The sequence below is a fragment of the Argopecten irradians genome, chromosome 3, assembly GCF_041381155.1.
Source record: "Argopecten irradians isolate NY chromosome 3, Ai_NY, whole genome shotgun sequence".
Classification (NCBI taxonomy): domain Eukaryota; kingdom Metazoa; phylum Mollusca; class Bivalvia; order Pectinida; family Pectinidae; genus Argopecten; species Argopecten irradians.
Window position 1 is genome coordinate 59,791,723 of NC_091136.1, and position 16,457 is coordinate 59,808,179.

The 16,457-nt window shown below is 34.2% G+C and overlaps 1 protein-coding gene across 1 annotated transcript in view; it reads right to left on the reverse strand.

Moving 5' to 3' along the window:
- Nucleotides 1–16,457, reverse strand: part of LOC138319768 (uncharacterized) — an 86,289-nt gene that overhangs the window by 23,325 nt on the left and 46,507 nt on the right. The window contains 2 exon segments of the mRNA XM_069262902.1: nt 11,373–11,454; nt 11,778–11,921. Coding sequence (XP_069119003.1) covers nt 11,373–11,454; nt 11,778–11,921 — 226 coding nt within the window.

Consider the following 16,457-nt stretch of genomic DNA (forward strand, 5'->3'; position numbering starts at 1 on the left):
ATATAACATTACAGGTAAATCATGTCCTGAGATCTAATCCTGATCTCTACCACTGACTGAATATAACATTACAGGTAAATCATGTCCAAGATCTAATCCTGATCTACCACTGACTGAATATAACATTACAGGTAAATCATGTCATGAGATCTAATCCTGATCTACCACTGACTGAATATAACATTACAGGTAAATCATGTCCTGAGATCTAATCCTGATCTACCACTGACTGAATATAACATTACAGGTAAATCATGTCCTGAGATCTAATCCTGATCTACCACTGACTGAATATAACATTACAGGTAAATCATGTCCTGAGATCTAATCCTGATCTACATGTACCACTGACTGAATATAACATTACAGGTAAATCATGTCCTGAGATCTAATCCTGATCTACCACTGACTGAATATAACATTACAGGTAAATCATGTCCTGAGATCTAATCCTGATCTACCACTGACTGAATATAACATTACAGGTAAATCATGTCCTGAGATCTAATCCTGATCTACATATAACATTACAGGTAAATCATGTCCTGAATGATCTAACATTACAGGTAAATCATGTCCTGAGATCTAATCCTGATCTACCACTGACTGAATGTAACATTACAGGTAAATCATGTCCTGAGATCTAATCCTGATCTACATGTACCACTGACTGAATATAACATTACAGGTAAATCATGTCCTGAGATCTAATCCTGATCTACCACTGACTGAATGTAACATTACAGGTAAATCATGTCCTGAGATCTAATCCTGATCTACCACTGACTGAATATAACATTACAGGTAAATCATGTCCTGAGATCTAATCCTGATCTACCACTGACTGAATGTAACATTACAAGTAAATCATGTCCTGAGATCTAATCCTGATCTACCACTGACTGAATATAACATTACAGGTAAATCATGTCCTGAGATCTAATCCTGATCTACCACTGACTGAATATAACATTACAGGTAAATCATGTCCTGAGATCTAATCCTGATCTACCACTGACTGAATATAACATTACAGGTAAATCATGTCCTGAGATCTAATCCTGATCTACCACTGACTGAATATAACATTACAAGTAAATCATGTCCTGAGATCTAATCCTGATCTACCACTGACTGAATATAACATTACAGGTAAATCATGTCATGAGATCTAATCCTGATCTACCACTGACTGAATATAAATACATGTAAATCAAGATCTAATCCTGATCTACCACTGACTGAATATAACATTACAGGTAAATCATGTCCGGAGATCTAATCCTGATCTACCACTGACTGAATATAACATTACAGGTAAATCATGTCATGAGATCTCATAATCCTGATCTACACATGACTGAACACTGATATAACATTACAAGTAAATCATGTCCAAGATCTAATCCTGATCTACCACTGATGAATATAACATTACAGGTAAATCATGTCAAGATCTATCCTGATCTACCACTGACTGAATATAACATTAAAAGTAAATCATGTCCAAGATCTAATCCTGATCTAATCCTGACTGAATATAACATTACAGGTAAATCATGTCCCGAGATCTAATCCTGATCTACCCACTGACTGAATATAACATTACAGGTAAATCATGTCAAAGATCTAATCCTGATCTAATCCTGACTGAATATAACATTACAGGTAAATCATGTCCTGAGATCTAATCCTGACTGATCTACCACTAATGACTGAATATAACATTACAGGTAAATCATGTCCTGAGATCTAATCCTGACTAACCTGACTGAATATAACATTACAGGTAAATCATGTCCTGAGATCTAATCCTGATCTAAATGACTGAATATAACATTACAGGTAAATCATGTCCTGAGATCTAATACTGATCTACCAATGACTGAATATAACATATTACAGGTAAATCATGTCCTGAGATCTAATCCTGACTGAATATAACATTACAGGTAAATCATGTCCTGAGATCTAATCCTGACTGAATATAATATTACAGGTAAATCATGTCCCGAGATCTAATCCTGATCTACCAATGACTGAATATAACATTACAGGTAAATCATGTCCTGAGATCTAATCTGATCCTGACTGAATATAACATTACAGGTAAATCATGTCCTGAGATCTAATCCTGATCTACCACTGACTGAATATAACATTACAGGTAAATCATGTCCTGAGATCTAATCCTGATCTACCACTGACTGAATATAACATTACAGGTAAATCATGTCCTGAGATCTAATCCTGATCTACCACTGACTGAATGTAACATTACAGGTAAATCATGTCCTGAGATCTAATCCTGATCTACATGTACCACTGACTGAATATAACATTACAGGTAAATCATGTCCTGAGATCTAATCCTGATCTACCACTGACTGAATATAACATTACAGGTAAATCATGTCCTGAGATCTAATCCTGATCTATGTACCACTGACTGAATATAACATTACAGGAGTAAATCATGTCCTGAGATCTAATCCTGATCTACCACTGACTGAATGTAACATTACAGGTAAAATCATGTCCTGAGATCTAATCCTGATCTACCACTGACTGAATGTAACATTACAGGTAAATCATGTCCTGAGATCTAATCCTGATCTACACTGACTGAATATAACATTACAGGTAAATCATGTCCAAGATCTAATCCTGATCTACCACTGACTGAATATAACATTACAGGTAAATCATGTCCAAGATCTAATCCTGATCTACACCTGACTGAATATAACATTACAGGTAAATCATGTCCTGAGATCTAATCCTGATCTACCAATGACTGAATATAACATTACAGGTAAATCATGTCCTGAGATCTAATCCTGATCTACACACTGACTGAATATAACATTACAGGTAAATCATGTCATGAGATCTAATCCTGATCTACCACTGACTGAATGTAACATTACAGGTAAATCATGTCCTGAGATCTAATCCTGATCTACCACTGACTGAATATAACATTACAGGTAAATCATGTCATGAGATCTAATCCTGATCTACCACTGACTGAATATAACATTACAAGTAAATCATGTCATGAGATCTAATCCTGATCTACCACTGACTGAAATATAACATTACAAGTAAATCATGTCCTGAGATCTAATCCTGATCTACCACTGACTGAATATAACATTACAGGTAAATCATGTCATGAGATCTAATCCTGATCTACCACTGACTGAATATAACATTACAAGTAAATCATGTCCTGAGAATCTAATCCTGATCTACCACTGACTGAATATAACATTACAAGTAAATCAAATCATGTCCCTGACTGAAATCTAATCCTGATCCTGATCTACCACTGACTGAATATAACATTACAGGTAAATCATGTCATGAGATCTAATCCTGATACTACCACTGACTGAATATAACATTACAGGTAAATCATGTCCTGAGATCTAATCCTGATCTACCACCTGACTGAATATAACATTACAGGTAAATCATGTCCTGAGATCTAATCCTGATCTACCCACTGACTGAATATAACATTACAGGTAAATCATGTCTGAGATCTAATCCTGATATAACTACTGTAAACTGAACTGAAATAACATTACAAGTAAATCATGTCCAAGATCTAATCCTGATCTACCACTGACAGATGAATATAACATTACAGTATATGTAAATCATGTCATGAGATTAGATCTGAGATCTAAATTCCTAAATCTATGTCTGAGATCTAATCCTGATCCTCTGAATATAACATTACAGGTAAATTATGTCCTGAGATCTAATCCTGATCTACACCTGACTGAATATAACATTACAGGTAAATCATGTCAAAGATCTAATCCTGATACTACCACTGACTGAATATAACATATTACAAGTAAATCATGTCCTGAGATCTAATCCTGATCTACCACTGACTGAATATAACATTACAGGTAAATCATGTCCTGAGATCTAATCCTGACTGATTACAGGTAAATCATGTCCCGAGATCCCCTGAGATCTGACTGAATATAACATTACAGGTAAATCATGTCCCTGAGACCTAATCCTGATCTACCAATGACTGAATATAACATTACAGGTAAATCATGTCCTGAGATCTAATCCTGACTGAATATAATATTACAAGTAAATCATGTCCTGAGATCTAATCCTGACTGAATATAATATGTACAGGTAAATCATGTCCTGACTGAATAATCCTGACTGATGAATATAATATTACAGGTAAATCATGTCCTGATGATATAATCATGACTACATATATTATTATTACAGGTAAATCATGTCCTGAGATCTAATCCTGACTGAATATAACATTACAGGTAAATTCATGTCCTGAGATCTAATCCTGACTGAATATAATATTACAGGTAAATCATGTCCTGAGATCTAATCCCCTGAGATCTAATCCTGACTGAATATAACATTACAGGTAAATCATGTCCTGAGATCTAATCCTGACTGAATGAATAATATTACAGGTTAAATCATGTCCTGAGATCTAATCCTACCACTGAAACTATAATATAACATTACAGGTAAATCATGTCCTGAGATCTAATCCTGAGTCTGAACCACTGACTGAATATAACATTACAGGTAAATCATGTCCCGAGATCTAATCCTGACTGAATATAAATATTACAGGTAAATCATGTCCTGAGATCTAATCCCTGAGATCTAATCCTGACTGAATATAATATTACAGGTAAATCATGTCCTGAGATCTAAATCCTGAGATCTATCCTGACTGAATATAATATTACAGGTAAATCATGTCCTGAGATCTAATCCTGACTGAATATAATATTACAGGTAAATCATGTCCTGAGATCTAATCCCCTGAGATCTAATCCTGACTGAATATAACATTACAGGTAAATCATGTCCTGAGATCTAATCCTGACTGAATATAATATTACAGGTAAATCATGTCCTGAGATCCTAATCCTGATCTGAGGATCTAATACCGACTGAAAAATAATATTACAGGTAAATTCATGTCCTGAGATCTAATCCCCTGAGAATGTCCCTGAATCATGTCCTGAGATCTAATCAGGTAAATCATGTCAATGTGAGATCTAATCCTGATAATCCAACTACTGAATAAACATTAAGGTATTACATGTCCTAAATCAAATCCTCTTTACATACAGATAAATCATCAAGAGATCTAATCCACCTTAACTGATAATATAACAGGTAAGGTAAATCATGTCCTGAGATCTAATCCTGATCTAATCTGGGTCCAATATGAGACAGGAATCATTCAACATTACAGCATATATATTACAAATGACTAATCTAGTTAAATCCATGAGATCATAAATGTCACCTGAATCATGATAATATTACCTGGAAATCATGTCCTGAATCAGATGTCCTAATAATCCTGATTACAAAAATGAATCATGTAACATTTTACAGGTAAATCATGTCCTGAGATCAATAATAATGACTGATCAATAATATTAGAGGTATATCAAGTCTGTTAATCCTAATCCAGAATACACTGAAGGATTTACATTACCATAAATCATGTCCTGTATCTACTCCCCTGAACATTAATCCTGACTGATATAAATTACAGGTAAATGTCCTGAGATCTAATTAAGCACTGAATGAAATATGATTGAAATGACAGGTAAATAGGCATGTCCAATGAATCAGTAAGAAAATGACAAACAATTACATAGGTAAATCAAACCATGTGTCCTGAGATCTATCATTAAGGGAAATCATGTCATGACTGAATCTAATTCCATACTGAATATAACATTACAGGTGAAATCATGTCCAATCATAGTCCTGATCTAAAAAATGGGACTGAATATAAATTACAGTGTAAATCATGATCCATTAATCCTGAGTTTACATCCTGACTGATAATATCACATTACAGGTAAATATCAAATGATCATGAGATCTTACAGGTAACATGTCCTGAGATGTCAGAAAAGTCATACATTTATAATAATCTAATCTACATCCATACCAGATAAATACATGTTCACTTTGAGAAATTAATTTTCAGGTTTAGAATCACAGATCCTGAATATCTGATGAATATAACATTACATAATCATGGTGTTAAATCAGACAATTATATCCTGATGAATATAACTCTTACAGTATCACCTAACCCACTGATGAATCAATAACATTTACAGGTAAATCATGTCTATATAGGTCCTTCATCTTTACACCAATTCACTTTTAAATCCAAATGAGATCTAACAAGTAAATATCACCTCATTCCGAGATCTATGAATCAAGTGATCTACCTTTACTGAATATAATATTACAGGAAATCAAGTTCCTGATCATTTACACAAATGAATCTAACCTTTACTGAATGAAACATTAGTTTACATCACATACCCGAGAATCAAGTAATCCTAATCCTGACAATGAATATAATTTTCAGTAAATCATGTCATTTCAAATCCTTATCCCAGATGAATTAAGGATCATGTCCACAGATAATCTAATTGATTTAACCAAAATAAACAACAGAAAGTCACCTTAAATCAGGTCCAAAATTTTCACATCCACCCGAGACTGAATCAAAATATATACAGGTAAATCATGTACTGAAATAATCTGATACCATGGGAAATCAAATCCATGATATCTAATGACTAATCACAGGGATGTCATTGTATCCAAAAAACGAATTACAATACCTGACTGAATATAATATTACAGGTAACATAAGAGATCTATCATCAGGGACAATATTACCTTTATAGAAGGGGGACATGTCCTAGTTCAAATAAATTGTACATAAAATCAAGTCAAAAATATTGTTCAAACAAAGTTCCACCTATATATTTTTCAGAATTTCCATGGACAGAAAGTGTTATATAGGTGTTACATCACAGGAGAGAGATAGTATCATAAAGGGACAATAAATAGACAGGGACAGAAAGTGTTATATAGGTGTTACATCACAGGAGAGAGATAGTATCATAAAGGGACAATAAATAGACAGGGACAGAAAGTGTTATATAGGTGTTACATCACAGGAGAGAGATAGTATCATAAAGGGACAATAAATAGACAGGGACAGAAAGTGTTATATAGGTGTTACATCACAGGGGAGAGATAGTATCATAAAGGGACAATAAATAGACAGGGACAGAAAGTGTTATATAGGTGTTACATCACAGGAGAGAGATTGTATCATAAAGGGACAATAAATAGACAGGGACAGAAAGTGTTATATAGGTGTTACATCACAGGGGAGAGATAGTATCATAAAAGGGACAATAAATAGACAGGGACAGAAAGTGTTATATAGGTGTTACATCACAGGGGAGAGATTGTATCATAAAGGGACAATAAATAGACAGGGACAGAAAGTGTTATATAGGTGTTACATCACAGGAGAGAGATAGTATCATAAAGGGACAATAAATAGACAGGGACAGAAAGTGTTATATAGGTGTTACATCACAGGAGAGAGATAGTATCATAAAGGGACAATAAATAGACAGGGACAGAAAGTGTTATATAGGTGTTACATCACAGGAGAGAGATAGTATCATAAAGGGACAATAAATAGACAGGGACAGAAAGTGTTATATAGGTGTTACATCACAGGAGAGAGATAGTATCATAAAGGGACAATAAATAGACAGGGACAGAAAGTGTTATATAGGTGTTACATCACAGGAGAGAGATAGTATCATAAAGGGACAATAAATAGACAGGGACAGAAAGTGTTATATAGGTGTTACATCACAGGGGAGAGACAGTATCATAAAGGGACAATAAATAGACAGGGACAGAAAGTGTTATATAGGTGTTACATCACAGGAGAGAGATAGTATCATAAAGGGACAATAAATAGACAGGGACAGAAAGTGTTATATAGGTGTTACATCACAGGAGAGAGATAGTATCATAATAAAGGGACAATAAATGACACAGGGACAGAAAGTGAAGTTATATAGGTGTTACATCACAGGAGAGAGATAGTATCATAAAGGGACAATAAATAGACAGGGACAGAAAGTGTTATATAGGTGTTACATCACAGGAGAGAGATAGTATCATAAAGGGACAATAAATAGACAGGGACAGAAAGTGTTATATAGGTGTTACATCACAGGAGAGAGATAGTATCATAAAGGGACAATAAATAGACAGGGACAGAAAGTGTTATATAGGTGTTACATCACAGGGGAGAGATAGTATCATAAAGGGACAATAAATAGACAGGGACAGAAAGTGTTATATAGGTGTTACATCACAGGAGAGAGATAGTATCATAAAGGGACAATAAATAGACAGGGACAGAAAGTGTTATATAGGTGTTACATCACAGGGGAGAGACAGTATCATAAAGGGACAATAAATAGACAGGGACAGAAAGTGTTATATAGGTGTTACATCACAGGAGAGAGATAGTATCATAAAGGGACAATAAATAGACAGGGACAGAAAGTGTTATATAGGTGTTACATCACAGGAGAGAGATAGTATCATAAAGGGACAATAAATAGACAGGGACAGAAAGTGTTATATAGGTGTTACATCACAGGAGAGAGATAGTATCATAAAGGGACAATAAATAGACAGGGACAGAAAGTGTTATATAGGTGTGTTACATCACAGGAGAGAGATTGTATCATAAAGGGACAATAAATAGACAGGGACAGAAAGTGTTATATAGGTGTTACATCACAGGGGAGAGATAGTATCATAAAGGGACAATAAATAGACAGGGACAGAAAGTGTTATATAGGTGTTACATCACAGGAGAGAGATTGTTATCATAAAGGGACAATAAATAGACAGGGACAGAAAGTGTTATATAGGTGTTACATCACAGGAGAGAGATAGTATCATAAAGGGACAATAAATAGACAGGGACAGAAAGTGTTATATAGGTGTTACATCACAGGGAGAGATAGTATCATAAAGGGACAATAAATAGACAGGGACAGAAAGTGTTATATAGGTGTTACATCACAGGAGAGAGATAGTATCATAAAGGGACAATAAATAGACAGGGACAGAAAGTGTTATATAGGTGTTACATCACAGGGGAGAGATAGTATCATAAAGGGACAATAAATAGACAGGGACAGAAAGTGTTATATAGGTGTTACATCACAGGAGAGAGATAGTATCATAAAGGGACAATAAATAGACAGGGACAGAAAGTGTTATATAGGTGTTACATCACAGGAGAGAGATAGTATCATAAAGGGACAATAAATAGACAGGGACAGAAAGTGTTATATAGGTGTTACATCACAGGAGAGAGATAGTATCATAAAGGGACAATAAATAGACAGGGACAGAAAGTGTTATATAGGTGTTACATCACAGGAGAGAGATAGTATCATAAAGGGACAATAAATAGACAGGGACAGAAAGTGTTATATAGGTGTTACATCACAGGGGAGAGATAGTATCATAAAGGGACAATAAATAGACAGGGACAGAAAGTGTTATATAGGTGTTACATCACAGGAGAGAGATAGTATCATAAAGGGACAATAAATAGACAGGGACAGAAAGTGTTATATAGGTGTTACATCACAGGAGAGAGATAGTATCATAAAGGGACAATAAATAGACAGGGACAGAAAGTGTTATATAGGTGTTACATCACAGGGGAGAGATAGTATCATAAAGGGACAATAAATAGACAGGGACAGAAAGTGTTATATAGGTGTTACATCACAGGAGAGAGATAGTATCATAAAGGGACAATAAATAGACAGGGACAGAAAGTGTTATATAGGTGTTACATCACAGGAGAGAGATAGTATCATAAAGGGACAATAAATAGACAGGGACAGAAAGTGTTATATAGGTGTTACATCACAGGGGAGAGATAGTATCATAAAGGGACAATAAATAGACAGGGACAGAAAGTGTTATATAGGTGTTACATCACAGGGGAGAGATAGTATCATAAAGGGACAATAAATAGACAGGGACAGAAAGTGTTATATAGGTGTTACATCACAGGAGAGAGATAGTATCATAAAGGGACAATAAATAGACAGGGACAGAAAGTGTTATATAGGTGTTACATCACAGGAGAGAGATAGTATCATAAAGGGACAATAAATAGACAGGGACAGAAAGTGTTATATAGGTGTTACATCACAGGAGAGAGATAGTATCATAAAGGGACAATAAATAGACAGGGACAGAAAGTGTTATATAGGTGTTACATCACAGGAGAGAGATAGTATCATAAAGGGACAATAAATAGACAGGGACAGAAAGTGTTATATAGGTGTTACATCACAGGAGAGAGATAGTATCATAAAGGGACAATAAATAGACAGGGACAGAAAGTGTTATATAGGTGTTACATCACAGGAGAGAGATAGTATCATAAAGGGACAATAAATAGACAGGGACAGAAAGTGTTATATAGGTGTTACATCACAGGAGAGAGATAGTATCATAAAGGGACAATAAATAGACAGGGACAGAAAGTGTTATATAGGTGTTACATCACAGGGAGAGAGACAGTATCATAAAGGGACAATAAATAGACAGGGACAGAAAGTGTTATATAGGTGTTACATCACAGGAGAGAGATAGTATCATAAAGGGACAATAAATAGACAGGGACAGAAAGTGTTATATAGGTGTTACATCACAGGAGAGAGATTGTATCATAAAGGGACAATAAATAGACAGGGACAGAAAGTGTTATATAGGTGTTACATCACAGGAGAGAGATAGTATCATAAAGGGACAATAAATAGACAGGGACCCAGAAAGTGTTATATAGTGTGTTACATCAGGTGTTACATCACAGGGGAGAGATAGTATCATAAAGGGACAATAAATCAGTGTTTCTCTCATAACATTATCATATTTGTTATTATGTGGTCTGTTTTCGGCTTTTTTAAGTCATTATAAACAGAGAGACAAAACTCAGGAATACAGATAACATTATGGTTACAGGTCAATGATTGGGAAATAACATGCTGAATATTTGACATTGTCACAAGTCAGAAGATTCTCCAACAATTATAGAGTTTGATTGTTTTCTGACTACAGACATACAACAGAATAATGAATCGTGATTTGTCAAACAGACTGTGGCAACAAGATCAGCAGACAATATTGTAAAAGTTGTCCCCCTTTGAATCTAAATTATTCATATGTTATGATGCTGCTTTAAATGGCATAAATTCATCAATTTATACTGTGCAACAATATTATCACAGGAACATTTTAACACACATTAAACTGAGAGAAATATGGATGGAACTATAATAAATGTTCACAAAATCATAAAACATGTATCTGTAACATAGACCACATCAACCCAATACAAATATTGGGAGGAAAGAGATCAAGATTTTATTAGTGATATCTGGTCAAACCTGTAGGAAACGCCCCACAACACTTGAGAATTCGACCGTCATGAAAATTCTCCTTATTCTTGGTATCAATCTTTTCCTTTTTCTGTAAATAGATGAAAGACATTAATATGATACATGTATAACCAAATTTTAAACTTAAATTAAATTTTCTGCTTATTTTAGGACTAAATGAATAAATGTAGTGAGTAAATATTTAATAACTAATGATGCATACACTTTTTGAACTACTTATTGCTCTACTAAATTTTCTTTTTCTCTAAGAAAATCTTATCATTTAAATACCTTTACTAAATGAAAATTAACAAAGTTCAAAACTTCATATTCCTGGAATATATTTGTTTCAGTATTACGTTGATGGTGGCCAGTGTATCTAAGATATCAGCACATTTCTCTGGTGTTACTTACTATGAGGTTGGGTGTATAAACAGCTAAACTGGCACTTCTAGATGCTTTTATTCGGACAGAGGTCCTTCCAAGAGCAGTCAAGTCAAATTCAAATACAAAGTCTCCATTCTTATGTATTTGCATTTTCTTTTTGAATGGATTGTCCTGTAATTAATACAAAGGTATATACCAAGTAGTGATTACAGCTAATGGTCACACACACATATACATACATATATAGGGCTACATATATAGGGAATGGTAGTAACACAATCATTATTGTCTAGGTGGATACATGGCTACATATATAGGGAATGGTAATAACACAATCATTATTGTCTGGGTGGATACATGGCTACATATATAGGGAATGGTAATAACACAATCATTATTGTCTGGGTGGATACATGGCTACATATATAGGGAATGGTAATAACACAATCATTATTGTCTGGGTGGATACATGGCTACATATATAGGGAATGGTAATACACACAATAACTATTGTCTGGGTGGATACATACCTACATATATAGGGGGAATGGTAATAACACAATCATTATTGTCTGGGTGGATACATAGCTACATATATAGGGAATGGTAATAACACAATAATATTGTCTGGGTGGATACATACCTACATATATAGGGAATGGTAATAACACAATCATTATTGTCTGGGTGGATACATAGCTACATATATAGGGAATGGTAATAACACAATCATTATTGTCTGGGTGGATACATAGCTACATATATAGGGAATGGTAATAACACAATCATTATTGAATGGATACATAGCTACATATATATAGGGAATGGTAATAACACAATCATTATTGTCTGGGTGGATACATACCTACATATATAGGGAATGGTAATAACACAATCATTATTGTCTAGGTGGATACATAGCTACATATATAGGGAATGGTAATAACACAATCATTATTGTCTGGGTGGATACATAGCTACATATATAGGGAATGGTAATAACACAATCATTATTGTCTGGGTGGATACATAGCTACATATATAGGGAATGGTAATAACACAATCATTATTTGTCTGGGTGGATACATAGCTACATATATAGGGAATGGTAATAACACAATCATTATTGTCTGGGTGGATACATAGCTACATATATAGGGAATGGTAATAACACAATCATTATTGTCTAGGTGGATACATACCTACATATATAGGGAATGGTAATAACACAATCATTATTGTCTGGGTGGATACATAGCTACATATATAGGGAATGGTAATAACACAATCATTATTGTCTGGGTGGATACATAGCTACATATATAGGGAATGGTAATAACACAATCATTATTGTCTGGGGTGGATACATAGCTACATATATAGGGAAATGGTAATAACACAATCATTATTGTCTAGGTGGATACATACCTACATATATAGGGAATGGTAATAACACAATCATTATTGTCTGGGTGGATACATACCTACATATATAGGGAATGGTAATAACACAATCATTATTGTCTGGGTGGATACATAGCTACATATATAGGGAATGGTAATAACACAATCATTATTGTCTGGGTGGATACATAGCTACATATATAGGGAATGGTAATAACACAATCATTATTGTCTGGGTGGATACATAGCTACATATATAGGGAATGGTAATAACACAACAATCATTATTGTCTGGGTGGATACATAGCTACATATATAGGAATGGTAATAACACAATCATTATTGTCTAGGTGGATACATAGCTACATATATAGGGAATGGTAATAACACAATCATTATTGTCTGGGTGGATACATAGCTACATATATATATAGGGAATGGTAATAACACAATCATTATTGTCTGGGTGGATACATAGCTACATATATAGGGAATGGTAATAACACAATCATTATTGTCTGGGTGGATACATAGCTACATATATAGGGAATGGTAATAACACAATCATTATTGTCTAGGTGGATACATAGCTACATATATAGGGAATGGTAATAACACAATCATTATTGTCTGGGTGGATACATGGCTACATATATAGGGAATGGTAATAACACAATCATTATTGTCTGGGTGGATACATAGCTACATATATAGGGAATGGTAATAACACAATCATTATTGTCTGGGTGGATACATAGCTACATATATAGGGAATGGTAATAACACAATCATTATTGTCTGGGTGGATACATTGCTACATATATAGGGAATGGTAATAACACAATCATTATTGTCTGGGTGGATACATACCTACATATATAGGGAATGGTAATAACACAATCATTATTGTCTGGTGGATACATAGCTACATATATAGGGAATGGTAATAACACAACCATTATTGTCTGGGTGGATACATAGCTACATATATAGGGAATGGTAATAACACAATCATTATTGTCTGAATGGATACATAGCTACATATATAGGGAATGGTAATAACACAATCATTATTGTCTGGGTGGATACATAGCTACATATATAGGGAATGGTAATAACACAATCATTATTGTCTGGGTGGATACATAGCTACATATATAGGGAATGGTAATAACACAATCATTATTGTCTAGGTGGATACATACCTACATATATAGGGAATGGTAATAACACAATCATTATTGTCTGGGTGGATACATAGCTACATATATAGGGAATGGTAATAACACAATCATTATTGTCTGGGTGGAGTACATAGCTACATATATAGGGAATGGTAATAACACAATCATTATTGTCTGGGTGGATACATAGCTACATATATAGGGAATGGTAATAACACAATCATTATTGTCTGGGTGGATACATAGCTACATATATAGGGAATGGTAATAACACAATCATTATTGTCTGGGTGGATACATAGCTACATATATAGGGAATGGTAATAACACAATCATTATTGTCTGGGTGGATACATAGCTACATATATAGGGAATGGTAATAACACAATCATTATTGTCTAGGTGGATACATAGCTACATATATAGGGAATGGTAATAACACAATCATTATTGTCTGGGTGGATACATAGCTACATATATAGGGAATGGTAATAACACAATCATTATTGTCTGGAATGGATACATAGCTACATATATAGGGAATGGTAATAACACAATCATTATTGTCTGGGTGGATACATAGCTACATATATAGGGAATGGTAATAACACAATCATTATTGTCTGGGTGGATACATAGCTACATATATAGGGAATGGTAATAACACAATCATTATTGTCTAGGTGGATACATAGCTACATATATAGGGAATGGTAATAACACAATCATTATTGTCTGGGTGGATACATAGCTACATATATAGGGAATGGTAATAACACAATCATTATTGTCTGGGTGGATACATAGCTACATATATAGGGAATGGTAATAACACAATCATTATTGTCTGGGTGGATACATAGCTACATATATAGGGAATGGTAATAACACAATCATTATTGTCTGGGTGGATACATAGCTACATATATAGGGAATGGTAATAACACAATCATTATTGTCTGGGTGGATACATAGCTACATATATAGGGAATGGTAATAACACAATCATTATTGTCTGGGTGGATACATAGCTACATATATAGGGAATGGTAATAACACAATCATTATTGTCTGGGTGGATACATACCTACATATATAGGGAATGGTAATAACACAATCATTATTGTCTGGGTGGATACATAGCTACATATATAGGGAATGGTAATAACACAATCATTATTGTCTGGGTGGATACATAGCTACATATATAGGGAATGGTAATAACACAATCATTATTGTCTAGGTGGATACATAGCTACATATATAGGGAATGGTAATAACACATCAATTGTCATTACATATTGGCTACATATATAGGGAATGGTAATACAATCATTATTGTCTACATAGCTACATATATAGGGAATGGTAATAACACAATCATTATTGTCTGGGTGGATACATGGCTACATATATAGGGAATGGTAATAACACAATCATTATTGTCTGGGTGGATACATACCTACATATATAGGGAATGGTAATAACACAATCATTATTGTCTGGGTGGATACATAGCTACATATATAGGGAATGGTAATAACACAATCATTATTGTCTGAATGGATACATAGCTACATATATAGGGAATGGTAATAACACAATCATTATTGTCTGGGTGGATACATAGCTACATATATAGGGAATGGTAATAACACAATCATTATTGTCTAGGTGGATACATAGCTACATATATAGGGAATGACAAGGTCATTAGTGGAGCTACATTATAGGGAATGGTAATAACACAATCATTATTGTCTGGGTGGATACATAGCTACATATATAGGGAATGGTAATAACACAATCATTATTGTCTAGGTGGATACATAGCTACATATATAGGGAATGGTAATAACACAATCATTATTGTCTGGGTGGATACATAGCTACATATATAGGGAATGGTAATAACACAATCATTATTGTCTGGGTGGATACATAGCTACATATATAGGGAATGGTAATAACACAATCATTATTGTCTGGGTGGATACATAGCTACATATATAGGGAATGGTAATAACACAATCATTATTGTCTGGGTGGATACATAGCTACATATATAGGGAATGGTAATAACACAATCATTATTGTCTGGGTGGATACATAGCTACAT